The sequence below is a fragment of the Raphanus sativus genome, chromosome 1 (genome assembly GCF_000801105.2).
Source record: "Raphanus sativus cultivar WK10039 chromosome 1, ASM80110v3, whole genome shotgun sequence".
NCBI classification, from domain to species: Eukaryota; Viridiplantae; Streptophyta; class Magnoliopsida; order Brassicales; family Brassicaceae; genus Raphanus; species Raphanus sativus.
Genome location: NC_079511.1, coordinates 25,851,845 through 25,879,409, shown reverse-complemented (window position 1 = coordinate 25,879,409; position 27,565 = coordinate 25,851,845). Strand labels below are relative to the sequence as shown.

General features: G+C 36.8%; 3 protein-coding genes, 2 long non-coding RNA genes, 1 other non-coding gene and 1 pseudogene across 8 annotated transcripts; 6 read left to right on the top strand and 1 right to left on the bottom strand.

The window, feature by feature from the left end:
• Window positions 1–126: 126 nt before the first annotated feature.
• On the top strand, window positions 127–2,937 carry LOC108826620 (uncharacterized). Of its 2 annotated transcripts, XM_056988032.1 has the most exons (11): window positions 127–283; window positions 365–558; window positions 717–812; window positions 900–990; window positions 1,066–1,156; window positions 1,328–1,452; window positions 1,690–1,889; window positions 1,973–2,136; window positions 2,216–2,330; window positions 2,408–2,572; window positions 2,646–2,937. In XM_056988032.1, exons 2-11 carry the CDS (start codon window positions 556–558, stop codon window positions 2,760–2,762), a joined length of 1,167 nt encoding a protein of 388 aa, XP_056844012.1. In that variant the 5' UTR covers window positions 127–283; window positions 365–555; the 3' UTR covers window positions 2,763–2,937. The 2 variants fall into 2 exon arrangements, with proteins under 2 accessions (XP_056844012.1, XP_018455509.2); XM_018600007.2 differs by having other exon boundaries at window positions 717–990.
• Window positions 2,938–3,578: 641 nt separating this feature from the next.
• On the bottom strand, window positions 3,579–8,942 carry LOC108826570 (uncharacterized). 2 transcript variants are annotated; one of them, XR_008935923.1, is made up of 10 exons: window positions 8,659–8,942; window positions 8,154–8,551; window positions 7,975–8,067; window positions 6,511–7,894; window positions 6,166–6,315; window positions 5,563–5,967; window positions 5,208–5,480; window positions 4,988–5,064; window positions 4,630–4,902; window positions 3,579–4,463 (listed from the first exon to the last, which is right to left on the bottom strand). It is a non-coding gene; the product is annotated as an uncharacterized LOC108826570 (long non-coding RNA). The 2 variants fall into 2 exon arrangements; XR_001945483.2 differs by having other exon boundaries at window positions 4,988–5,131; window positions 8,659–8,941.
• Window positions 8,943–10,198: 1,256 nt separating this feature from the next.
• On the top strand, window positions 10,199–10,942 carry LOC130495039 (uncharacterized). The gene is made up of 2 exons (XR_008934287.1): window positions 10,199–10,384; window positions 10,519–10,942. It is a non-coding gene; the product is annotated as an uncharacterized LOC130495039 (long non-coding RNA).
• On the top strand, window positions 10,895–10,966 carry TRNAC-GCA (transfer RNA cysteine (anticodon GCA)). Its single transcript has one exon. It is a non-coding gene; the product is annotated as a tRNA-Cys (tRNA).
• A 6,487-nt stretch (window positions 10,967–17,453) lies between these two features.
• Window positions 17,454–17,978, top strand: LOC130497798 (glutathione S-transferase T3-like). Its single transcript, XM_056990997.1, has one exon. It carries the CDS (start codon window positions 17,454–17,456, stop codon window positions 17,976–17,978), a length of 525 nt encoding a protein of 174 aa, XP_056846977.1.
• Window positions 17,979–18,502: 524 nt separating this feature from the next.
• Window positions 18,503–20,066, top strand: LOC130495088 (uncharacterized). The gene has a single exon (XM_056986146.1). It carries the CDS (start codon window positions 18,608–18,610, stop codon window positions 19,805–19,807), a length of 1,200 nt encoding a protein of 399 aa, XP_056842126.1. The 5' UTR covers window positions 18,503–18,607; the 3' UTR covers window positions 19,808–20,066.
• A 446-nt stretch (window positions 20,067–20,512) lies between these two features.
• On the top strand, window positions 20,513–22,169 carry LOC108849933 (E3 ubiquitin-protein ligase SIRP1-like; annotated as a pseudogene).
• Window positions 22,170–27,565: the final 5,396 nt, after the last annotated feature.

Below are 27,565 nucleotides of genomic sequence, written 5' to 3'. Positions count from 1 at the left end.
AATTTCTGAATAGTTAATTTAAGATTAACCAATGGGCTTTATGTCTGTTTAGGCCTTTGAGCATATCTGTTTTAATGAGCTATGTCTGTTAGAATTCATGTCCTTATGCAGGCCCATATCTCTTCCTCTCAACGGCGACGGACTAATCAGGGCATCCGCCTGTGACGTTCAAGGTCGTTCTCCTGACGATTCCTTTTTCTCTTCCGTTGTTCATCACTTAATGACCATCATTAAGACTCTTTCGTAACGCCTGTCAAATCCTAATTTATATAGACTTCTCGAGGTAATCTCTCAACCTTTTCTCTTAATTTCTCACAACATCGTTTACAGCTTCTTCACTCTCTTGCGAAAATGACTTCACCAGCTGCCTAAGCCGCTATCCCGTCCGTCGCTGCCGTCTCCGCCGTCGCTGCCGTCCCCTACTCCACCTTCAATTCACTCAGACTTGGAAGATCCGCCCAGGCTGTGGTCGGTAGGATCATCCGATTTTGGGATGCTAAGAACATCAATAAGAATGGGGAGCTTCTGGGAATAACCATTCTGCTCCTCGATGAGATGGTGATGGTTCTTTCCAAAATACTTGCGTGAATTTTTTAAAGTCGATATATGAACTTGATTATTCATTGGTCGTGTGTGAAAACTCTTCATCTTTATTTTTTCTTTTTCCTGTCAAAATTGTTATGATAAGTTAATGAGATAATGTTTTCTTATTACAGGACACTGTGATCCATTGTTTTATCCCAGCTAACCGGGTCAGCTATTACCGGTCGTCTCTGGTGTCTGGTTCAATCGTGAGATTGGAACGTTTTGAGGTTGGTAGGGTGTCCGAAAAGTACAAGGTCACCGAACATCAGTTTCTGATCCGATTCCTTCCTTCGACACGTATTGTTGACGTCCAGGTGGATGCCCCCGTGATCAAAACCAACAGCTTCATGGTGAGACGTATTGGCCAATTTCAAGTTCTCGCCAATACTAACTTGGAGCTTCCAGGTTTGTTAACTTTCTTATAACAGTTTGTAGTTAAATCATCACTCACAGTTGCTAATATTATTTTTACACCCCCAGATGTCGTAGGGGAGATTCGCTCTGTGCAAGGTTCTGATCTCAATAACACCGCGGACACAACCAGGATCGTTGTCCGCCTCCTAATCGAACCGTAAGTTATCTTTTAAATGTTGTTATATCCTCAAGGTTGTGAAATGGTCTTTTTGAGTTTGTGTGTCTTTTGAGTTTAAATGGTGTTACAATGTAAGACACTTTGTATGAAATTTGTCTTCATATGAACTTATTATTTTGTTGTCCTGTCTGCATTTTTCTACTGTCACAGGAATGTAACCGTGTACGTTTCTTTGTGGGATGAGGCTGCGTCCACCTTTAGGGGTTTTTTGAAGGATGGGGATAGATCCCAATCCGTGATGTTGGTGACCTCTGTTAATCCTAAGCTGTTTGGAGGTAAAAAATAATATGAGCATCTTCTAATATCTATATAAGGCTGTTTAAGAGTAGCTAGCCTATTAGTTAACCGCACCTAAATGAAAAATTATAAACAATAATATTAATGTAGCCTATCCTATTAGTCAGTTTGGTTTATTGATCACACTGAATGTGTGTATGTATAAACAGAATTATCATTTTTAAAAGTTTTTTTACATTCTAAAAGACTGACTTACATGTGTTTTTAATAAACAGGGAACCTATACCTGAACTCCACACAAGGAACTATGTTCTTTTTTGACACCAGAATCCCTGAGATAGCAGATTTTATCGGCGGTCTTGGAGTTACAGCAACTCAGGCGTACACTTGTGTTGACACTCTCGAAGGGATCAAGAGAAAAGAGCTTGTCACCATTGGGGATCTGAACACGTACATCTCCAACTCCAATGAGCAGGTAATCATCTCTCTTTCCTTACTCTGGTATAATTCAGAAGTTTTTCCATAATTACCGGTGACTAAAACACTGCGCTTGGGCAGACACAGGAAGCTGACTTTCTCTGCAAGGCACAGATTGTTTGTGTCAATCAGGAAAATGGCTGGTCATTTGTGTCATGCACTGGCTGCAACAAGAAATTGGAGAGGAATGGAACATCCCTTGACTGCACCAGATGTTTAACCTCTGACGTCACTGGTGTCGTCAGGTAAGATGGTCTACACTTTAACAGTTATCAACCCAGATATAGTTATATTCTCACCCTTAATTCCAACCCTTTGTGTTAGGTTCCGTGTTGAGCTCGCCGTCGATGATGGCAAAGACAGCGCCACGTTTGTTGCCTTCGATAAGGAGATGTCAAAACTGACTAAACAGAATGCTGCTGCTCTTGCCCTTGATGTGGTACTAAAACAATCAGATCAGTTATAGCATTCTATGCAGGTATAATATAACTCCTGACTATTGCTCATCCGCTGCAGGTGCATGACGGTGGAGAGGAGCAACTCCCAGCATGTCTTGAAGAGTTAGAAGGGAAAAAGTTTTTGTTTCACATACGTGTGACACCTTTCAACTTCACTCCTAACCACCGGACCTTCACCGTCTCTACCATGACTGAAGATGACACTTTGGTGAACCATGGAAAGGTTGTCTAAACAACATGTTAATATGTTTGCTGGTGTCATCGTTTTATTAACAGTTCAAGTTTATGTTACTCAGGACCAACTTGAGAGGATCCCTCCCCACGCTGAGGAAAACGTGGAAGTGGCAGGTTCAACTTCGGGGACAGGGAAGGAAGATGGATTGAAGAAACGCAAGCGTGGTGGACGTGAGTAATCGTGAAGACTCTCCCCACTCAGCCCGTCAAACCCCTTATCTATGTTTTCTTAATTAAAAGCTTCTAATAGCTATGTCAAGACCTCTATCTATGCTTTTCTTTTTGCCATTTCACATGAACGGATATTTTTTGCTGTTTTGAATTATTAATGCATCCTTGACGGGCTTTATTTGATTTATAGTTTAGCAGTCAGTCTGGATTTTTCCTACATACTTAAGATTTAAAAATGCAATAAGTAGTGGTTCTTAGCTGTTATTTACATTTTACCATTGCTTGGAATTTTTAACCCCCTTGATTACAGCGGAATTGATTTATTCTTTAAATTTCCAAATGAGTTATAATTTCGAAATATTGAGTGGCTGCTTTTATAGAAAATATACTTATTATTATACCTTTTCTACTCATGGCAATGAAAAATGTTTCCTTACACAACACTCCTAATATTCAACATCTTACTTCCAGGTTTTGAATAAGAAACAAACGTAATTTTATTAAAAATAATAAATTAATTTAAAATTGTATAACTAAACTATATTATAAACATTCACTCCCATATAATGGCCCAATTACTGCAAGTCTTCAATCACTCACTTGGGAAACCATCAAGAGTCCATCACCCTGTTTCGTATTTTCCAATTTTTATCACGTATCTACTGTGTAGAATCAATTATTCTATTTTCATGAGATCGGTCTCAAATGTTTGCTTCATAATACAACCACAATTATTAGGCATTCACTAAAACCACAAGTAGACACTTTTACATATCGATTTCCTTATGAAAATGGACCTAACAAAAAAACATGGAGATCAAACATTAACAAAAGCTTCAAAACATAAACCCAACAGTCTCATTTATTGTACGTTACAAAATAGAGAGGTAACACAGAAGTCGGCATCACTCCCACGGATTTCCATTTCTTGATCAAAGAAAGTTGACTTTACAATAAACATTGGAAGAAGCTTATCATGGGAAAAAGAAAAACACACGATCAATCTGCAACAGGATGGAACAAACGGCACAAGGGAAACACTTCACATGAATCAGACACTGCTCTGATGATTGCTGGCTCGAGCAATGAAACTCAAAACCGTAAAGGTCAGCTCCGATTCTATATAATACCTACCAATCTGATGTCACTAACAACTATAGTTCATGCAGAAACCCAAAGAATAGCAAGGTCTATGCGGAGAGCTATCATTCTATCAAAGAGACCAATCCGAATAAAACCCAATAGGAAAGGTGATTGTCTACTATGGAAATGCTTTCTGAAACTAACCAAATTTCTTCCAAACAATCTACCTAACTCAGGCCAACTTCTATTTTTCTTAGGGTCCAAGTCACAATCTAAGGCGAAGAAGCCACAGTCTCAGAAACAGACATATAACGGGATTCTTGAATGCCCATTTTGCCAAGCTCTGGTCTGGGAAAAGGAAAAAAAAGGAACCAGAAACAAGACACCTCTATTCAGTATATGCTGTCAACAAGGACGTGTAAAACTCCCACCTGAACTAGAAGCTCCTCCTGTCTTGAAAAAACTCCTCAGCTCAACACAATTCCAACGTGACATCCGCACATATAACTCCATCTTGGCTTTCACGTCTATGGGGGCTCAGATGGATCAATCGGTCATGCACAAAACAGGTCCTTTCACTTACCGCATCCATGGTCAAAATGCACACAGGATCGGATCTTTAGTACCTGAACCAGGGAAAACTCCAAAATTCAGTCAGCTATACATCGTTGATACCGCGAATGAGATCCGTAATAGAATTTCAACAGTCAGTCGAACAGCTAAAGTAGGTGAACTGGATCCTAATATAGTGAAAGAGCTGGTGGAAACAATGGACACTTACAACTGTCTTACCAAGATTTTCAGGAAAGCAAGAGACCTTCATGAGTCTGGTGGCTGCGAGGAATTCAGCATAAAACTGACCGGCAAGTCCAAACGTAATCGTCAATATGATTTGCCTCAGACAGATGAAATAGCAGGCTTAATCGTTGGTGACTTCAACGAGGATATGGGCGAGAGAGATATAGTTGTTCAACACAGATCGTCAGGACTGCAGCATATAAGTGATATGCATCCACTCTTTATGACTCTGCAATATCCACTCCTATTCCCATATGGGCAGGCGGGCTTCAATGAAAACATACATGTCACTAATACTGATGGGAACACAAGGAAAAGGGAATACATCACAAAGAGAGAATTCTTTGCTTACCAGATACAGACTCGCTTAGATGAAGGCATGGTTATCGTGGGTTCGAAAAGGTTATTGCACCAGTATATCGTTGACGCCTACACATGCATAGAACAGGAGAGGTTGCGTTGGTTTCGATTAAATCAGAAGAAAATCAGGGCTGACCTGTACAACAATGTAGAAGATGCAGTCATGAATGGTGACACTGACGCAAAATCTATTGGGAAGAGAGTCATATTACCTTCAAGTCATACAGGGAGTCCCCGTTATATGGCGGAAAAATATCACGATGCGATGGCAATATGTCGATGGGAAGGTAATCCAGACTTATTTATCACTTTTACAACCAATCCTAAATGGGAGGAGATATCTGACCACCTGAAAATGTATGGCTCTGACGATCCCAACGACCGCCCCGACCTGGAGGCTAGAGTGTTCAAGATGAAACTTGACGAGATGATTTCAGATTTCAACAAAGGCGTCTTCTTCCCCCGTGCTAAAGCAGGTTTGATCCCTGCGACATACAATTTAAAAAAAAAAATTAATCCTATACATTACGGCATCTATTTCTAAACGGTTTTTCCAAAAATACTAACCTTTTCATTTCTGAACAACCAGTTGTCTACACCATAGAGTTCCAGAAGAGAGGGCTACCACATTGTCACATACTTTTATGGCTCGAAGGAGACTTCAGAAACCCAACAGCTAGAGACATTGACAGAATCGTTTCGGCAGAGCTTCCCGACAGAGAAAAAGATCCAGAAGCTTATTGTCTGGTGGAGCAGCACATGATGCATGGCCCCTGTGGGAAAGACAGGAAAAATTCTCCGTGCATGGAAGATGGTGTCTGTACTAAGAAGTTCCCCCGCAGCTATGTCCCGCACACCCAAGTCAACGACACTGGTTACATCGTCTATAAGCGCCGGAACACAGATCAGTTCGTTCAGAAGGGAAACATAAAGCTAGATAACCAGTTTGTCGTCCCACACAACATCGAGATACTGAAAAAATACAAGGCGCATGTCAACGTCGAATGGTGCAACAAATCAAGCGCCATCAAATATCTCTTCAAGTACATTACAAAAGGTGTTGATAGAGCCGCATTCAAGTTCGTAAAGAACACAGATCAGTCTGGTCCCTCTGGTAGTAAAAAAGGAAAGCCAAGGAATGAGATAGATGATTTTATTGAGGGTAGGTACCTTTCAGCCTGTGAATCAATGTGGAGAATATTTGCTTTCGACATTCACCACAACACCCCAGCAGTACAGAAGTTGCCAGTCCACCTTCCTGGAGAACAGACGGCTATTTTTGATGAGGATGAAGACCTTGAGGATGTCCAGACCCGGTACCTACATGGGAGAACAATGTTAACCGAGTGGTTCGAAATGAACAGACTCTACGAGGAGGTTAGGAAAATAAAATACATCGAGATGCTGCTTTATTTTGTGTGGGACAATTCAAACAAAATTTACACAAGAAGAAAGCAGAGAGGAAGCATTGGGAGAATCGTCAACATAAACCCAGCAGCTGGCGACAAATATTACCTTGGCATTTTGGTGAGCCTGCTTCGAGGCCCAACAAGCTATGATGATTTGTACACAGTGGGTGACATCAAGTATGATTCTTTCCAAGAAGCCTGCTATGCAAGAGGCTTGCTCGGGTCAGACAAGGACTGGCATGATTCAATGTCGGATGCATCACAGTTCTCATCTCCAAGAAGTCTTCGTTATCTTTTTGTGCTCATCCTCGTCTTTTGTCAAGTCTCAGATCCACAAAAACTTTGGGAACACTCTTGGCAGGACATGGCAGAAGATGTGCTCATGCACCAGAGACGTGTGCTTAGATTCCCTGGCCTTCAGCTGACACCATGCGAACTCCAGCATTACACTCTCATCGAGATAGAAAGCATGTTACAAGGTTTTGAGAAGTCATTGACTCAGTTCACGGGAATGCCACTTCCTAACAAAGCTATTATGGATGACATGAAAAAAAAAGCAATGGAGAAGCACAACCACTTTGACATAACCGAGGAAGCCAGGACCCACCAGAAGCTTTTTGATAAACTCAACCAGCAACAACAAGCAGTCTATGATGCAGTGATCAAGTCCGTGTATGAGAACGAAGGCAAGCTTTTCTTTCTTTATGGAGCAGGAGGTACAGGTAAAACGTTTCTGTACCGAACAATCATCGCAGCTTTAAGATCGAGAAGAAAGAAGGTGATCCCCGTAGCATCCTCCGCCATTGCCGCGCTTCTCTTACCTGGAGGACGAACAGCACATTCAAGATTCGGTATCCCACTCAAGCTTTACGAAGACACCTACTGCGAAGTTAAACCCGGAACAGTCTTAGGAAACTTCCTAGGCGAATCAGACCTGATCATCTGGGACGAAGCACCTATGGCACATCGCCACGCGTTTGAAGCTGTTGATCGTACTCTCAAAGATATTTTGTCTGTCTCAGATCCATCGGCATCAACGAAACCTTTTGGTGGCAAGACCATTCTTCTAGGAGGTGACTTCCGCCAGATATTGCCAGTAATCCCACAAGGAACAAGACCAGAAACAGTCAACGCAGCTCTTAATCGTTCGCTCTTATGGAGAAACTGCGAGATATTCCTTCTCACACAGAACATGCGTGTAGATCCGGATGAAAAGGCTTTCGCAGACTGGATTCTTCAGGTTGGTGATGGCAGAGCAGAAGCAGAACATCAGCTAATGTCCAACAGTGAAACACCAGAAGATCAAATATTCATAGACAACACTGTTCTACTCCCTGTCAATTCAGACCCTTTGGAGACACTTTGCTCTTCTGCATTTTCGGATTTTGCAAATGACTACACAGATCGGCAAAAACTCAGGGATACAGCCATCTTGACACCAAGAAATATCACGGTTGACGAGATCAACAATTATCTGGTGTCTCAAGTACCTGGAGAAGAGAAGGAGTACTTCAGTGCGGACAGCTTTGCAGAAAATGAGCAGGATTCAGAAGAATTAAAAATGTCATACCCATTGGAATATCTAAACTCATTGGAGTTTCCAGGTTTACCAGCTCATAAGCTACGTCTCAAAGTGGGTGTCCCAGTCATGCTCCTGCGTAACCTGAACCAAAACGAAGGCTTATGCAACGGCACAAGACTTATAGTGACACACATGGGAGAAAAGGTTATCAAGACAGAAATGCTTACATCGACAACAAAGCGAGAGCCTATTCTCCTGCCACGGATTATACTGTCGCCAACAGAATCAAACCATCCTTTCACGTTGAAGAGAAGGCAGTTTCCGATCCGGGTCTGTTATGCGATGACAATCAACAAATCACAAGGTCAGACTTTATCAAACGTGTCACTATACTTGCCAAAACCTGTCTTCAGCCACGGTCAGCTGTACGTGGCACTGTCGAGAGTTACTACACCGAAAGGCCTCAAAATTTTAGACATGAGCAGAACAGGAGAGAAGAGCAGAACAATAGCCAACATCGTCTACAGAGAGGCATTCAAAGGCTTGCCACGATCGACCGGTACGTTTCCTGATGACTAGATCTTCACATCTATTTTCTGGCTCCATGAAATACCGGCTAAAACATCTGAGATTAGGAGTTCGAAATCAGAGAAATTAACCCAAAAACATATATACTAGAATCAGAAAAAAATGATTTAGTTATCATAAATTATAAACAAATAAATTAAAAACCTCAATTGTTGCAGATTCTGACGACGACGAACCCTCGGAGAATGAATGATTCCGTGCCGATGCGGATCAACCATAGCTGAAGTAAGTTGTCACCTTACAATAACAGTCTAGAGCAAACCCCCATCACTAAACTCGAAAAACTTATGTAATAATCAGTGCAGGTATCGCGGAGGAGACGTATACACGACCACGGAGGAAACGAAGTTGCCGGACGTATTTTTTTCCAGTTCAATTGTTCAAAAAAAAATATTTTCACGAACAAAACATAACAAAACTTTTTAAACCCAACTTAATCTGAGCCCACCTCTTTATATCCATGTTTGCTAATAGACCCATTGAACATTACAATTAACCGGTTTAAATTCGGTGGTTAATATATCAAGAAATTAACCAAACCACTAACTATTTCTATTACTATACAGATTTCATCTTCATTTTATTCAATACAAAAATACATAATATATATCATATACTAGGGAAGAAAACCAACCTAACAACATCAATTATTCCAATACCGTTTATTAAATACTCTACACTTATCCAATAAAGTTTAAGTTACTTCACAAAATATTACTACCATATAATGCATTTAAGAAACTTAACATTTTGTTATAATAAATTACCTAAATTAGAAGTTTAATGTTTAGAAGTTTCACTAATAAATACAATACATAAACAAACGTAAAACAACTAAGAAAAAAACAACTAATAATCACCTATAAAACAAAAATATATTGTGCTATGCTTTCACAACAAACACAACATGAACAACACTCCACTACTTACTCATCGATTCTCAAGATCGTTAGGACCAAATCGAGGACAATTCCTCCAAGTCTATATACACAGACCGAACACACAGCAATCAGTCATCGATTTTCAGGTACCAAGAATTTTTGACGATGTAGGTAATTACAATGATTTGGTCGCTGAGTCATTGGATTTCATGTTATCATACCATAATATTCATCACCCCGACTCAACGTTTCTAATTGAAGAGACTTACAAATATGTGATGAGGTTACTTAGAGAAAACAATAATATTATACCTCAAAATCTTCAAGTTACTTTGACCATCACAGACTACAATATAAATGCAACCGCAAGACTTGATGTAGATCTGATCATCACTGATCTTGAAGGAACTGATAGACCGCCGACAATTGAAGAGGAAACCCATCTATGCTCCATCTGCTTTGAGGACTACACCGACGTGACCATTTCAACCCTCAACTGCGGGCATAAATTTCATTTTCTTTGCATTGATCATTGGCTTCGGACAAATATAAGTTGCCCAGTGTGTCGGGCAAGTAATTTATGAACCGATACATGCTAATAATATAAAAAAACAAACAAGTTTCAAACTCTTAATTAATTTTCTCATCGCTTACAACTCCGGAAATTATAGTAATACTATATCCCGTAAATATTCATCAGCCTAATCAAATAACAAAATCACGTACACAAAAATATCTTCCGTGTCGACAATGTACCCGGCCCCGCGCGTGCGCGGGGGCTATGAAACTAGTGTCTATATAAGTAGAGTAAGTAGCCCCTGAGCTTATAGCATCATTACCTCTCTCTCTCTCTCTCTCAGAATAAGATCTCAACAAGAAACAAAATACTATAATGAAAGTAACACGTCAGGTTGTATACTTGGTCACTTTGATTCTTCTCTTACTCGCTGCAACGTACACCACAACCACTATGGCCCGAACCTTGTCTAGTAAGTGACCATCCTCTTGAAAATTTCACTCCTACGAAAATTCCATCTTTTCACTTCTTTTAACACTAACACAAGTCCATATTCAACACTCCTTTTTTTTATTTTCATCTCATTGATGTTTTCTTAAAATTTAGGGGAAGCAGATGGAACACACGTTTTAGGAAATTTCAAAAGAATTGGTGTCGCAGGAAGTATATCGGGGCCGGGTAAACAGAATGGGCCTTAGACGCGGCTACAACAATGTGCCATCAAAAAATATCTAGCCAATTCACCCCCCCACACCCCGGTCTCTACATAGCTCATACATAAACGTTAAAAAGTCTCTTTTTTTTTGGCTCTCTCTCTGTGAACAAGTAAAGAATTGGGCATGTATTAGCGATTTGGGCCCGCCCTGTGTATATAGCAGCCCAAAGAACATTAATAACGATGTAAAGGAACAAGTCCCACATCGGTGAGAAGATGAGGAAGTGATTATTATATATATGTTCATATGTAGTTTTCATACAACAAGAGTCCTTAGCTCAGTGGTAGAGCGGTTGACTGCAGATCAATTGGTCACTGGTTCGAATCTGGTAGGGCTCTTTCTTTTTCCTTTAAGAAAAAAAAACCTGCAGATCAATTGAACGACACCTTAAACGCTGTATTGGCCTTGAAATAGAACTAAACAAACACACACTCAGCGTCAAACAATACCAATCTCTCTTGAACCTACACTGCCACGTTATCACCAACGGCCGAGTCTCCAACCACATCCTCTCGACTCTCTCCGTCACATACGCTCTATGCGGCCACATCGCCTATGCACGGAAGCTGTTCGACGTAATGCCTGAAAGCTCCCATGTTGATAGAACCAAAATCGAGCACCGTTCTTTTTTGTTCATGGACACGAACCAAAGTGGCGATCTTGTCAACCAGCTCAACCAAACCGAGGATTCACCATCAGTTCATGAAGATCACCGGCCAACCAGCTCGACCAGCCCACGTGCGTTTTTCTCCTTACGCGAAGGACCCGATCATCATGGATGAACCTGGACACTTGGACGAATCTTGACTGGTCAACATCAGAGTCCGCACTTTTGACCAGTCTTCATCAAAATCACCAACCTTGACCAAGACTACATCATTTTCTGCACATTTGACTCTCTTTAATAATTTTACTCAAATATTGTATTTCCTACGTATCTTTTTCCGCACTTTCTTTATTTCTTTCTTTGACTACAAACACTATAAATATGTAGTCTCATTCATGAATAAAATCAGATCAATTTGGTTGTTTATTTTTGTTCTTCTTCTTTGAGTGAGAGAGAGTTCTTTAGCTAGTTCATCGGTTTGAACCGGCTTGTTGATTTGGTGGTCAGCCAATCATCTTTGTGTGTTATTTGGTGGTTAGCCAACGCACTACACCCGTTCTTTGGTGGTTAGCCTTAGATCATTGGTATATCAAGAGTCATTCCGCACCTCTTGACGATCCATTCATTCCATCCCAGTTCCAGAAGTGCCTTCGCCTTCTCGGTTCATATCCAACACCCGGCCAAAGCCATCCTCCCTATTTTGGGCGTATCATTTGGTATCAGAGCCACTTTGGCTGGTTTGTTTTCTATCTTCTTTTCACCTTCTCATCTCTTCATCATTTCTTATTTCTTTTTGGATCCGGGCTGTTCCTTTACTCCCTTGTGATCGCCATTTAAAAAAAAAAATCAGAAAAAAAGAAAAAAAAAAGAAAAAAAGAAAAAAAAAGAAAAAAATAAAAGATTGGCTTGAATCACTTGGAGTGGTGGAAGAGTAATCCTGCTGGCTGAAGAGAAACCCAGCCTTAGGACAGTTAAGGCGGATCCACACAAAACAAAAAAAAATCTCTTCATCTTCATTTCTTTTCTTTTTCCACAAAGTTTGTTTTGGGTTTTTGATTGCTGAATTTTGACTGTCTATCATCCTTTGAACCAGTAGAAAGAACTCTGAGTGACCACCTAAAAATCGTGAGCTAAACACTTTGAGAGTGTGAGGATTTTTATGTGCTAACGTTTGTTAAGTGTTTCAGGATGTTTGGACTTCTCAAGAAATCAAAACCACAACAAGATGTCTACTTTCCTTTTAAAACTGTTTTTGAAAAGGAGCAATTGATTTTTGAAAAGAAACAGTTTGCTGCTAATAGGTTTGATTTTGTGCAGAAAAGGAAGAGACAAAACAGGTCCGATGATGAGAAGTTGGTCAGAAGTGGTGATCGTCCCTTCACCAAAACCAAGAGAAGAAGCCGTGATGTGTTTGATCAGAATAAGATTCAGACTTATGCCAGTTTGGAGAAGATGTTGCATAAGGCGATTCATGCTGTCCGACAACTCAAAATGAAGGAAAACACCAACACTTCTTCAGCACCAAAAAAGCAATGTAAGTCTTCTTATCTTTCAAATTCTGATTTGAAAACTAATGATAATTCTTTTGATAAAAGCAAAGCTGTGAAACCCACAAGCAAGGCTCTTTCTACCAGGTGTTTCAAATGCCATAAGGTCGGCCATTATGCTAACAAGTGCCAAAAACAGAAAACGTTGGTGACCTTGAAGAACGTTGAAACCGAGCCAGAAAAGGAAGTTGAAACCGAGCAAGAAAAAGAAGGACTTTCAGATCCATTGCCAATTTTCGATGAGTACCCACATGAACCGAATGAAGGGTCAGATGGAGAGCAAAACCATGGTCATCAAACAAACCAAGAAGAATCTTCGTCCATTCAAGAACCGGACCATACCCAAGGTGAGCAATGTATTGATTATGATTCTTGTGCTTATACCCCTTTTCCTTTTAATGTTCCAGATTTGAGGACAAATCTTTTTGAAGAGGGAGAGTATGATAGAACCAAAATCGAGCACCGTTCTTTTTTGTTCATGGACACGAACCAAAGTGGCGATCTTGTCAACCAGCTCAACCAAACCGAGGATTCACCATCAGTTCATGAAGATCACCGGCCAACCAGCTCGACCAGCCCACGTGCGTTCTTCTCCTTACGCGAAGGACCCGATCATCATGGATGAACCTGGACACTTGGACGAATCTTGACTGGTCAACATCAGAGTCCGCACTTTTGACCAGTCTTCATCAAAATCACCAACCTTGACCAAGACTACATCATTTTCTGCACATTTGACTCTCTTTAATAATTTTACTCAAATGTTGTATTTCCTACGTATCTTTTTCCGCACTTTCTTTATTTCTTTCTTTGACTACAAACACTATAAATATGTAGTCTCATTCATGAATAAAATCAGATCAATTTGGTTGTTTATTTTTGTTCTTCTTCTTTGAGTGAGAGAGAGTTCTTTAGCTAGTTCATCGGTTTGAACCGGCTTGTTGATTTGGTGGTCAGCCAATCATCTTTGTGTGTTATTTGGTGGTTAGCCAACGCACTACACCCGTTCTTTGGTGGTTAGCCTTAGATCATTGGTATATCAAGAGTCATTCCGCACCTCTTGACGATCCATTCATTCCATCCCAGTTCCAGAAGTGCCTTCGCCTTCTCGGTTCATATCCAACACCCGGCCAAAGCCATCCTCCCTATTTTGGGCGTATCACATGTATACCACCACTTTAGTTTAGTCTTCCAAACTTATTAGCAAGCAAAAAGAAGGTAAACAAACATAAAAACACCAAAGTTTCCTTTTTGCACACGCCATTTGTGTTAACAATGGAAATCTAATACTATAAAGAAGAGCTACTCTCTTCTTTTAGGCTGCCACATCATCAAATAATTCACTCTGAGCATGACATGTGTCCTCCTAACCTGGTACACTGCGTTTCATTAATAGAGTTGTGAACTTCGTTTGGGCTTATTTGCATATAGGCCTTTTGTCGTTTTCAAAATTAGGGTTAGACTGTGTTCTTCTTTGTCGCTTCTTCAGAACTTCGCAATAGCTCTTTCATCTTCTTCCTCATAGACAGAAACGATACCAGCTACAAATAATCAGGTGTTTTCATTCGCAGCAACCAATATACTCCCTCGCTTGTTATCTACTTCTAATAACCACCTAGTTTTCTCAACTTTCCATTTTCCACAGACGAGAACTATGTGTTCCATTACTCTCTCCTCGATCTGAATTAAAAGATGCAGTTGTAAGTCACCATGAAAGTGGACCACGTGTTTCTGAGTGGAAGGGCACAGGAAGAAGAAGACAGTCAAAGAACGTAAAACCTAATTGGAGTTAACGTGGACATATCTTTTAGATTAAACCAATGTTTCAAATTGGTTTAAATTAATTTAAACCGAAAATAACTCTAAACCAAATTTCAAAATTAATTAAAACCAAATTCAGTCAATCCAAACCGAGATCCAATTTAAATTAAACCGAAATTTAGATGAATTTAGCCAGAAATTCGAATTGTGTCCCACTCTAGTAATTAAAATTGTTTTAAAAGTCTGCCGTCAAAGACTACAATTTAAAAAATCTGCCACCAAATGAATACAAAAGTCTGCCGTAAAATTAAATCGGGCAAACATATCTATCAGCAAAATATATGTCTATTTCCGATAAACATATCTGTCTCAAAACTCTGACTACTTCAAAAAAAACTTGTGACTTCAACAAATCGGTTACTACATATGACAGATTAAAATAGATAAATCTATCAAAAATCTTAAATCGGCCACAAAAATCGGCTGGCTTAAAAAATCTGTCGTACGAGAAATGTCTGTCATCAAATACTTGGCAGATATATATTTTACAACAGTTTTTTATAACAGACTTACCTTACGATAGATTTGTTTTTCGCCAAATAAGTCTGCCGTCAAATTTTTTTTAATTAATTTAAATGGCATTTTTGTAATATTACATTTTGATTAAAACTAGAATCAATGACATTTTTGACCATAAAATAATGTTAGTAATTTTAAAATTTTAAGAGTTATTCTAGTAAATTTTCAACTAATTTGAGTCATTTTAGTACATTTCCCTTAATTAATTAGTAGATGATAGCATTGTAGTTAGCTGAGTAACAACTTGATAGACAAGTCAGAAAGAAGGAAGGATCTAGAAGAATCATCCTCCTCGTCCGTCCCCTTTCTTAGAAATAGTATAAATACAAAAAACTAACTTGGTCCTCCTCGTTTGTTTGTTTGTTTGCTGAAGAGGACTGGACTCTCCTCTCCACCGGAGAAGGGTTAGAGCACTAATATCGGTCGTATTTAGACAGGTTCTTATGCTAATTCTGATTTAAAAGAAAATCAAAAAGAGAAAAAAATAGAAGAGGCGTCACTAATTTGAGGCAAGGAAGAGACGGTAATTAGTGACACGTGTAGGCAAAGTGAGAGGAGAGAAGAGGAAGAGCGTGGTTTGGTTTCGGGGTCTGGTTCTCTTCTCTCGCTTTCTCCGAAACCTCTTCTTCTTCTATTTTCTTTCAAAGATGATTCTCTCTCTCTCTCTCTCTCTCCGTGGTTCCTCGACGAAACGGCGGTACTCCCTGTCTCCATGGCTCGTCGACGACACAGAATCATGTCTCTCCGTGGCTCGTCGATGAAGCGAAGAGTCTCTCTCTTTGTGGCTCCTCGATGGACCGACAATGAACCTCTCTATCTTCGTGCCTCCTCGACTTCATCGCTGATTGGATTATCTCCCTCTCTGTGGGTCTCCTCGACGGCGAAGGACCATTCTCTCTCTGTCGAGATACTTGAATCGGAAGGTATATCTATTGTTGTTTCTTCAATCATGCATGTTTTAGATTAGACTTGTTCTTGTTCTGATTTGAAGTTTTATTTGTTTGTAGGTTCGATTCGGTCTGGCGGTGGCTCTCGTCAACGGCGTCGGAGCTCTCTGTCAATGGCTCTCCGCGCTCAGGTAAAGCTTCTGTTGCATCTTCTTCAATCATACATGTGGCTTTGATCAGTTGTGATATCTGTGTTGCAAGCTTATCAATTTTGATAATATTTTCTGTCTGTTCATTCTGTTGGCTTTAGGTGTAAAATATATTGATTCATTTTCGTTTTGTTTATTGCAAGTTTATCAATTTAGATTTGGCTTCTTTCTGGTGATTAATATTTTTTTGTGTTTCTGTCTTTGTGTTGTGAGATGAAGGGATCAACTCGCGTTTGATATGTTCAGTGGAAAGAGAGAGCTGAGGAAGATTCATCAATACAGGTTCTTTATTAATCATGTTCTGTCTCTGTGTGCAAATTTAAATGTCACAGTAGAGTAATTATAAATGAAGTCAATTGAATTGAATTAGAACTGATGTGGTTAGCTTTTGTGATGAATTGAAAGTAGAGTAATTAAAGATGTAGTTGTGGAAGGTAGGGTAATTAAACGATTATGGTTGTCAATGGTAATAAATAGAACTGATGGTTAGATAGTAGATCAAACGTGAAATTTGTCTTAAAGCATTGTTTGTTGTTAGATATATGTCAAGTCTTAATGCATTCAAGTGTGTTAAAGCATTGTTTGTTGTTTGTTTGGTTGAGTGTGTTGAATGCTGCTTGTCTTTCTTTTTGGCTTATTTATGGATACTGTCTTTCACTTCAATCTCCAACATGTGAATGCCTCTGTCTCCTCCTTCTCCTCTGTCTCCTCCTTCTCCTCCTTCTCCTCCTTCTCCTCTGTCTCCCCCTTCTCCTCCTTCTCCTCCTTCTCCTCTGTCTCCCCCTTCTCCTCCTTCTCCTCCTTCTCCTCCTTCTCCTCCTTCTCCTCTGTCTCCTCTGTCTCCTATCTCTCTTCTATCTCCTATCTCTTTCACTTCGGTAATGGATTTCAATCCATTTCATGACTCTGCCAACTTTGTTGAACTACTTAATAGTCAACAAAATGTTGTCTTTGGCAGTCAAAGTGAAGGAAGTGTTTCACTCTCTGCATCGCAAGCTCCTCTCGTAGCCAGTCAAGAAGCACCAGCAGAGCGTAAGGGACGAAGGACGTGGACGACAACAGATGATATAGTGTTGATCAGCTCGTGGTTGAACACGAGCAAAGATCCACTTGTTGGGAATGAGCAAAAATGCACGGCTTTCTGGCAGAGAATTGCAGATTACTTCTCGGCGTCTCCTAAGGTTGCTGGTGGGAAAAAAATCACAAAAACTTAGTGCAAGCAACGTTGGCACAAGATGAATGATAAGGTTAACAAGTTTTGTGGGGCTTATGAAGCAGCAACAAGAAACAGAACCAGTGGTATGAACGAGGATGATGTGCTCAAAATGGCCCACGATATCTTCTTGAACAACCATCAAAAGAAGTTCACCTTTGAGCATGCGTGGAAGGAGCTTCGCGATGACCAGAAGTGGTGTCTACTCTCAGTAAATGAAAGCAGCTCGAAAAGGAGGAAATTCGACAATGGTTCACATTCAGAAAGCTCTCACGCAGCTACAAATGAAACAAATGCTTCTGTAGATGCTGAAGGAACACCTCGTCCTCCTGGTGTTAAGGCAGCAAAAGCACAGAAGTGGAAGAAGGTGGGTGAGGAAAAAGAGGTCGCTGGCTTCAACAATATGTGGAGCATCAAGAAGGAGGATTTGGCAATGAAGACAGAGATCACGAAGATGAGGCTACGTGAGAGTCTTGTTAATAAACAAGTACCACTTGATGAATACGAAGAAGTTCTCAAGAAAAAACTCATAAAAGAGTTGATGTAATTCTCGGTCATGTTGTTTCTGTTTATGGTTTCTGTTTCTGTTTCTGTTTCATGTGATTTCTGTTATTTCTGTTTCTGTTTCATGTTGTTTCTGTTTATGGTTTCTGTTTCTGTTTCATTTGTGTTGTTCTTTCTAATGAAATGATTTCTGTTCATGTTAATGGTTCTTGTTCATGACTTGTTGGTTGCTGTGATTTATGTTAAATTTGTGAATCATTTGATCTCTGTGTCTTGTTCTTTTCAGTGTCGACAGGAGCTAAGAAGTGGAGTGCAAGAAGCACAGAAGTGAAGTGTCGTGAAGTGTAGTCTTGTAGTGAGTCTTGTAGTGTAGTGAGATGTCTTGTAGTGAGTCTTGTTGTTTAGTGTCACATGAGATGTTAGCTTGTGAGTCTTGTTTTGTTGTTTAGTGTCACATGAGATGTTAGCTTGTGAGTCTTGTTTTGTAGTTTAGTGTCATGCACAAACTCATATTCTGTATTTATAAATGAATCTTCTCTATTTATAAGATCAACAACAACAACAAACTCATCTTCTCTCTATATCCAACGCAACATTACAAACTCATCTTCTGTTTTTCAAAAACCACAACCATCTTTATCTTCTCTTCTAAAAATTCTTTAATCACCATATATGGCTTCTTCTTCTCAAAATAATTTAGATAATGCATTTGATGATGCATTTGATGATGCATTTGATGCTGCATTTGATAAACGTTTTGATCAAGTCATGGAGAATCTAACCATTCGTAATGATCAAGAAGCAAGAAGAAATGCAAGAAAAAAACGAGCTTACATCGAAAGACATCGTGAAGAAGGGCATATTCTTTTATGGAATGATTATTTCAGTGAAACTCCAACGTTTCCCGAAAATATGTTCCGCCGACGTTTTAGAATGAACAGGCCATTGTTCATGCGCATTGTTGATCGACTCTCCACCGAGGTTGAATATTTTCGGGAAAAGCGCGATGCCCTCGGAAGGATTAGTCTCTCTCCCCTTCAAAAATGTACTGCAGCCATTCGTGTCTTGGCATATGGTTCTGCGGCTGATACGGTCGACGAATACCTCCGGCTCGCTGAATCAACAACTCGGTTATGTGTGGAAAAATTTGCGGAAGGAATTATATCTTTGTTCGACGATCAATACCTAAGAAGACCAACACCGGCTGATCTTCAACGTCTACTCGATGCTGGAGAGTATCGTGGATTTCCCGGGATGATAGGAAGCATCGACTGTATGCATTGGCGGTGGAAGAATTGTCCCTTTGCTTGGAAAGGGCAATACTCTCGTGGTTCGGCTAAACCAACAATCGTTTTAGAGGCGGTTGCTTCATTTGATCTCTGGATATGGCATGCGTTTTTTGGAGCTCCAGGTACTTTAAATGATATCAATGTTCTTGAACGTTCGCCTGTTTTTTATGACATAATACATGGTCAAACTCCGAATGTCACTTTCTCTGTCAATGGAAGCGAGTATCATATGCCTTACTATCTTACCGATGGTATTTATCCGAAATGGGCAACTTTTATCCAATCTATTCCTTTACCACAAGGACCGAAAGCAGTTTTATTTGCTCAACGTCAAGAAGGCACTCGGAAAGATATCGAGCGTGCTTTTGGAGTCTTGCAAGCTCGGTTTGCCATTGTTAAAAATCCAGTGCTGTTTTGGGATAAAGACAAAATTTGGAATATTATGATGGCATGTATCATACTCCATAATATGATAGTAGAAGATGAACGAAGTGGATACACTCTAGAAAAATGCAGAGTTCACGCAAGGCGAAGACAACATAACTTTACATGTCGATCACACGTTTTATACAGGTGCCCCTAAAAGTTTCGCAAACCAGATGAATGTTGAGACAAGTATTCGTGATACACAAATGCATCAACATCTGAAAAACAATTTGGTTGAACATATATGGAGTAAATTTGGATGAGATGAAGACGACAACTGATCCCGGATGTTTTTTTCAAATTATTCTCCTATATTTTACTAATCTTTGTTTTCATGTTTTAATTTAATAATGTATGTTTAAAATGTTGTCTTGTCTTTTATTATGTTTTATGTAACAAAAATAAATTTTATTTTTAAAATAACTGTTTTCAAATTTTTTTAAGAACCTTAAAATAAGAGACTTGCAATGGAGGTGGAAAAAATCTTAAGGTTCTTAATCAACTCTTTTACCACAATTAACTCATTAAATACAATAAAAAACAAATTAAAAGACCCATTAGGGTATTTGGGATAATGGTGCTCTTACTTTCTTTCTCTTGCATTAATTAACTTGTTTCATTGTTTCTAGTTATGATGGTTGTTCGTATTTATTAATCTCATGGGACTTGGGGGGGTTGCTTTCGTGTAAGAGATTGGATTCACGATTGATTCGCAAGTAGAAGGCAAAAAAGAAAACAAATCTTTCGTTTCTCCCTTCGTTGCTCAAATCCCACACTATTTGGATGTAACGTTGCCTTACGACGAGATTTGCTGTTTTGTTTTTGGTGGTTCAAAAGCTGACTTCTTTTGTTTTGGATTTGAACAGTATGGCAGAAGAAACGACGAGGTACTGGTCAAAGAGTGACTCCAGCAGCTGACATCATCAAATGCCCCTTTTGTCAAAGCCGCTGCTTCCTTGAAGAGACGCAGCAGCAGGAGCAACAAGAACGATACGCCAATGTTTGGAGACCAGACATTCCTGTCTGGGCCTCACTGCTCATGGAAATGACCAACAACTCCGCAAGGAACCAGACTATTGTTGAGACTGAGAATCACCGTGGAGGAGCAGACTATATGGAATCTCAGCTTCAAGAGATGCTTAGGAGAAGAGGAAGACGTTCTGTTTCCATTGACCAGCTGCTTCAAGGTACACGTGCTGGTTTAACTCTTGCACCTGCCGCTGCTGCTGCTGATGATGAGAGAGAGAGAGAGGATGCATGATCGTCACCAATCCCTACAATCAGATTGTGGCTGTCCCGAGCTCTGCTGTTTCCGACACTCTGCCTCCTGCTGTTGCTGGTTTCCTCAGCGAGTACTTCATCGGTCCTGAATTTGAAGCCACGCTTGAGCGTTCTGAAGAGTTGTTTCAGCTTGATGGTACTGTTGTTCCAGCTTGATGGTACTTAGTTGAGGGGGAGTTTCTTGCAAGTGTTCGCTAGTAAGCTTGAGTTGTAAAACTCAGTGAAAAAGGGGAGATTGTTGAGACCAGGAGTCTGCAAACAAATGTGTTCAACGTTTCTTCATGGTTGCACAAGTCACAACGTGTTATGACGTGGCATCATCTTAGTGGTTGGAAATATTAATTACGATTTGACAAGAAATAATGATTGAAGCTTAGAGATAATGATGAATCAGAAGATTTAGACTTATCAAGATTAAAACGAGATTGGTTTGAAGGATAAAAGGGATCAAACTTTGCAAGTTTGTTTTCTGCAGTTTTGGGAGTGCAGAGAGAAAACAGTGTTGTGTTGAAGTTGAACAAGGTTTTGGGTGTTGAACAAGTCGTACGACTTGACTGTTAGAGTAAGGTTGGGTAGATTAGAAATTGGTCAGTGTCGATTCACAGGTGTGAAGTCGAGTAAACCTGATTAAACAAAGAGTGTAATTTGTTTAACAGATTTCTAATAAAAGATAACCTTATTTGGAGAATCTTGTTCATTGTTTATGTGTTTCTGTGTTCCTAGTTCTTTCACATTTGACTGAGACTGATCCCAACAGATACGGAACGCCTCCAGCTCGGAGAGATGCTGTTGAGGCTTTGGCTAGTGTGATAATCCAAGAGCCTGGGCTGCAGTGTTCTGTGTGTTTGGATGATTTTGAGGTTGGAACTTTGGGGAAACAGATGCCGTGTAACCACAGGTTTCATCCTCACTGCTTGCTCCCATGGCTTGAGCTTCATAGCTCATGCCCTGTTTGTAGGTATCAGCTACCTGAAACAAATGGTGTTAGTGGTGGTGGTGGGTCTTCTTCTTCTTCTTCTTCTTCTTCTTCTACAAGCAGCAGCCAGGGATATGAGAACAGCCATGGAAACCGTGATGATGATGATGGTGATAGGAACATGCTCGATGCCATGGAAGCTTAGCCACCTGGTTCTCAAGATAGGAAATTCCGATGAAACAACCAAGGGTTCTACTACCATAAGCTGTTTTTTTTTCTGTCTGCACATAATAAAGGTTCTAGGATTTTGGTTGAACTCTAGCTTTACTACCCTTTTGGATAACAAACTCAAATTTGTGACATGTTTATGGTTTTCAATACTTTTTGGGGGGAGTTCTACAAGTCGCTATGTGGTTTTCTTTGTGACATGTTTAGTTCCGTATTTTGTTTGGTGAAATTGGTGGAGCTTACTTGTCATGGTAAGTAATTGCAGTTAGTGAAAATTAGTAGAAACATATCTCAACGTTCATCACCATTGCATGTGAATGGTTTTGTTTCTTTTTGACCGACTGCATGCGGCTTGTTTAAAACATGATCTTCTCAGGGAAGATAAGTATAATTTAGAGTTGTTCCTATGCTTTGTTTATTACATGAACGCGTTACTGTCTTGTATACGCGTGAAGATTAGTTGGATTCATAAAAAGTTAGTACTTAATTATTGTAAAAACAAACGAAATTTTCATTCCAAGGTGTGGTGAGGTGAAGCTTTGACGAATTTCATTTTTATACTATAAAACTATATGAACACTTTACCAAATTCCAATGTCTATATAAGTAGAGATTAGCCCCTGAGCTTATATAGCATCATTACCTCTATCTCTCTCTCAGAATAAGATCTCAACAATAAACAAAAGACAATAATGAAAGGAACACGTCAGGTTGTATACTTGGTCACTTTGATTCTTCTCTTACTCGCTGCTACGTACACCACGACCACTATGGCCCGAACTTTTCCCAGTAAGTGACCACCCTCTTGAAAATTCATCTTTTCACTTCTATTAACTCTTAACAGAAGTCGATGTTCATTCCTTGTTTTTTTTTCATCTCATCGCTGTTTTTTTTTAATTAAGGGGACACAAACGGAACACAAGTGTTGGGAAATTTCAAAAGAATTGAAGTCTCAAGAAGTAAATCGCAGCAGGGTAAAAAGGCTGGGCCGCCAAAGGGTAATAGGAACCTATGAGGAGTGAACTAAGCTAATTAATGACTGAAACAAATCATCGGTTATATGTCTCTTTTGACCACCGGCAGTCTTGTTATCTTTTACTAAAATAACTAGATATGGACCCGTGCGTTGCACGAATTTTATTTGATGTTTTAATTCACGATCACATTAAATATTTTTCTCATGTTAGTTCTTAGATTTTCAGTATATATTGGTGACATTTTAATAATAATAATTTATTTTTTTAAATAATTTTTGATTGATATTCTATTTCAATAATAATGGTGTTTTAAATAGTACATTGATATTTTTATTTTTTAATAAATACTTCACTTTTTATTATTTTTCAAAATAATATTAGCTATAGTTAATTAAAATATATAGAACTGTGAACTCTCTATATTGTTTATATTGTGTAAGACAAACTAAAAACGATACAATTAAAAATATTAATATTACATAACACCAGTCAATATGTTTTATTGATAGTAAGCTAAATATCGAATATATTTCTAGATAAAACATCAAATTTATTTACTTTAACATTCATGGTGTGATTTTAACATCTTTTTCTATATACAATATTTTGTAAATCACTATTGTCGCAATGTTTTAAAAATTTGAAGTTCTCTAGTTGTAGTAACTCTTGATAGTGCGACATATAATTGTAAGACTGGTCTTGATAAATAGACCAACTTTTTAAGCTTTGACCTTAACTCAGGTTGATAGTCATTTCATAGAACACTCTTATAGAAAATTGAAGTCTTTTCATTTTGAAAGGTCATCTTGCATATGTCGGTATGAGACTTATTCTAGGAATACAAATCTGTTTTTCCACATAACTTCCGGTTAGGATTTCGGCTTCAATATTCATGTTGTATAGGCGAGTTATTCATAACATTATTCTATTATTCTATTGGAAAGTCTTCCTTTTTGATTTAAATTCCTTAATAGCATGACCTACAACAATCCATTGGAAAATCGTTCTCTTTGATTTAAATTTCATAGTAGCATGATCTACAACAACATAACCAATTTTTATATGTTGATAAGAATAAACACACATAATCATAATCACATATAAGAATAATAGTCACATTAACTTAGTCACAATAGCATAACAGCTGGACAAAATATCCGTAAATTTTGATTTTATCTGTTTCGATTTGAACCGAAATTCTAAATATATGTAACTCTACGAAGCAAAGAAAATACTTATATTACATGTATGTAAAGACATATATATATATATATATATATATATATATATATATATAATTTATATAAATATTATATTGTATATAAGTTTTATAGTACTTTTTAATAAATTTATTAAGTTATTTATTAGAATTTTAGAAGTAGTAATTTTTTTGTAATAAAATGTTATTATTATTTTATCTTATTTTTGGAATTTATAATTTATTTACTAAATTTAATTTATTTTTGTGGATCGAATCGGATATCCGGTCGAAAATCTAAAATTATCTGAATATCTGGAGCACCGAATATCCGTGTGGCTACAGATAGAATTTGATCAAATAATTGATTATTATAATAAAATGGATCGGATCAGAATATCTCCAAAAATCCAGATATCCGATTCATGTTCACCACTACATCTATATGTACAAACGGCTAAGTATAACTGTAATAATAACTAATGTATAACAGTATGACAATTATATTCTTTTTAGAAAAAGTTCAACATCAGTTTAATGTGAAGATCAGGATATCTAGTTATTTCCTCATGTGACACCAAAAAAAAAGATAACACGCGAAGATGTGAAAGAACATGCAAGAAAACTCACCATATATTTTTCTTGCTCAATCCTGCAAAAATTACTTTTTAAAACACAAATTGTTTTAATTATCTTCCTATATATTTTATTAATCATAAGATATTTTAACAAATGTCAAAATTTTATAAAGAAAATTAATATCAAATAATCTCTTACATTTATCTTTTTTGGATTTTGGAAAATAAAAATTAGTATTAAATAAGTTATTTTACAAACTTCTCTTCTTTAAGATTTGTAAAAGGGAAATTTTCTAAATATTACTATTAAATAATTTTTAAAATTAAAATTTACAATTAAATATTTTTTAAAAATTAAAATTTACTATTAAATTTACGAAAATTATTTCTTCAATTTCTTTTAATTTATTAGTATATATATTTTTAATCATGAGATATTCTAACACAACTTCAAAATATTAAAAGAAAAATTACTATCAAATAATATTTCTAAAATAATATTATTAAGTAATTTTTAAATTTTATTTTTTACTATTAAATAATTTCAAAATTCGTATTTGTTTTATTTTCTTAGTATATATTATTTTAATCATGATATATTCTAAAACATGTCGCATTATTAAAAAAGAAAATTACTATTAAATAATATTTTGTTTAAGATTTTTAAAATGGAAATTTACTATATAATTAATTTCACCAAAATTCGTTTTTTATCTTAGATATTTATTTTAAATTATGAAGTAGTTTAACACATATCACAATTTTAAATATATAACTATCATGTGTCACATACATGTTAATTAACAACTTTGAAGAACCAAGTTTCCTATTAAGTAATTTTAGAATATTATTAAGTATTTTCAAAAATTTCCTTTTTACTATTAAATCAATTTTAAAATTAATATATAACTATCATGTGTCACAATCATGTTAATTAACAACTTTAAAGAACCAAGTTTCCTATTAAGTAATTTTATAATATTACTAAGTATTTTTAAAATTTTCCTTTTTACTATTAAATCAATTTTAAAATTAATTTATTTCAAAATTCGTTTTTTTGTTATCTTAGTATATATATTTTATATCATTATAAATTTTAACCTCTTTAAAAATATTAACAAGAAAATTACTATCAAATAATTATTTGCAACTATATTTTGTTTAGGATTTTAAAATAGAAAATTACTATTGGATATACTTACAATTACTTTTTAACAAAATTCGTTTTTGTTATTATCTTAATATATATTTTTAATTATAATATAGATTAACACATGTCGCAATCTTAAAATTTTTAATGACGCGTGTCGCGATCATGTTAATTAGTAACTTTGAAGAACCAAGCTTTATATAATAAGATATTATCTTAATACATATTTTTAATTATAATATAGATTAACACATGTCGCAATCTTAAAATTTTTTAATGACACGTTTCGTGATCATGTTAATTAGTAACTTTGAAGAACCAAGCTTTATATAATAAGATTGTTTGGTTACAATACAACAATGTTTATTATTTAAGATTTGAACTAGATGCGCGGGTTTTATTTTTGTTTTAACAAATAACATATATTCTATAGTAGTCAATACAATTTAGAGTTTGTCTATTTCACATAATGTAGTTTTATATAATTTCGAATTTGTCCAAAACATATTGTTTAAAAACAATGAAAACTGTTTTTTGTATTAATAGTTTTTCATTGGTGTATTAGAGATATAATTGTATGGTGCAAACATTAATATAATATTAATCAATACGATTTGGATTAAAATAACAGTGTATTACAGATGTATTGTGAACCACTAATCTAATAGTAACGAATACGATTTGGACTAACATAATAGTGTATTATAGATATAGACATAAGATGGAGACACTAATCTAATATTAACCAATACGATTTAGACGAACAAAACTGAAGTCTTCATTATAATTTTAATAAAATAGTTATTAATTATTATAAGATAGATAAACAGAAAATTTAATGGATAAAAATAGCAAAAAGATTAACCGTGCGGATACATAAATGTGTTATGTTTAGTAAAATAATTTAAATGAATCTGTATTAATCCAAAAACAATTATAGATTCAAATTTTTATTAGAAGAATAGTATTTTGAATGTGTATGCAAAAAAATAAATAAATTAAAAATGACAATGTGTTTTTTTTAGAAAGTTAAGTGCAATAAAAATATACAATTTTTTTTGTTTTATATTTATTGACAAAATAACTATTATGCCCAAGAAAGAAAAATTCCCTAGACATTATTTGCGAAGTGATTTGCCACGTGTCTTTTCTACAATCGTTTTCACAAAAACAATTGTGACGTGGCAATTAAGATTGATAACATGTTATATGGTTAAATATGACATGGACAATTACATTTAATGTTGATATATATTTTTGGAAATCTTTTTAGAATATGGCAATAACTCATATATTACATTTAATATTGATTTATATTTTTGGTAAACTTTATAGAATATAGTAATAACTCATAAATCATCAATAAAATAAATATATTCAAATATGAAATTTTGAATTTCGAAATATTATATAATTTTATTTTTATAATTATAAAAAATTATTATCTAAAATTTTCTAAATTTTAAAAAAAAATCGTAATATCATTAGTTTCTTTTAGATTTCTACAAATTATATAAATATTATTTAGTTTTAATTTTTGATAACTATAAAATTTTATATGATTTTTAGTAGTTTTGTACAAGTTGA

Coding starts and splice junctions, on each gene's coding strand:
- LOC108826620 (XM_018600007.2), top strand. Junction 1,453..1,689: donor TAATCCTAAGCTGTTTGGAG/GTAAAAAATAAT, acceptor TTTAATAAACAG/GGAACCTATACCTGAACTCC. Junction 1,890..1,972: donor TCTCCAACTCCAATGAGCAG/GTAATCATCTCT, acceptor GCGCTTGGGCAG/ACACAGGAAGCTGACTTTCT.
- LOC130497798 (XM_056990997.1), top strand. CDS start 17,454: ATGAATGATAAGGTTAACAAGTTTTGTGGGGCTTATGAAGCAGCAACA.
- LOC130495088 (XM_056986146.1), top strand. CDS start 18,608: ATGGCTTCTTCTTCTCAAAATAATTTAGATAATGCATTTGATGATGCA.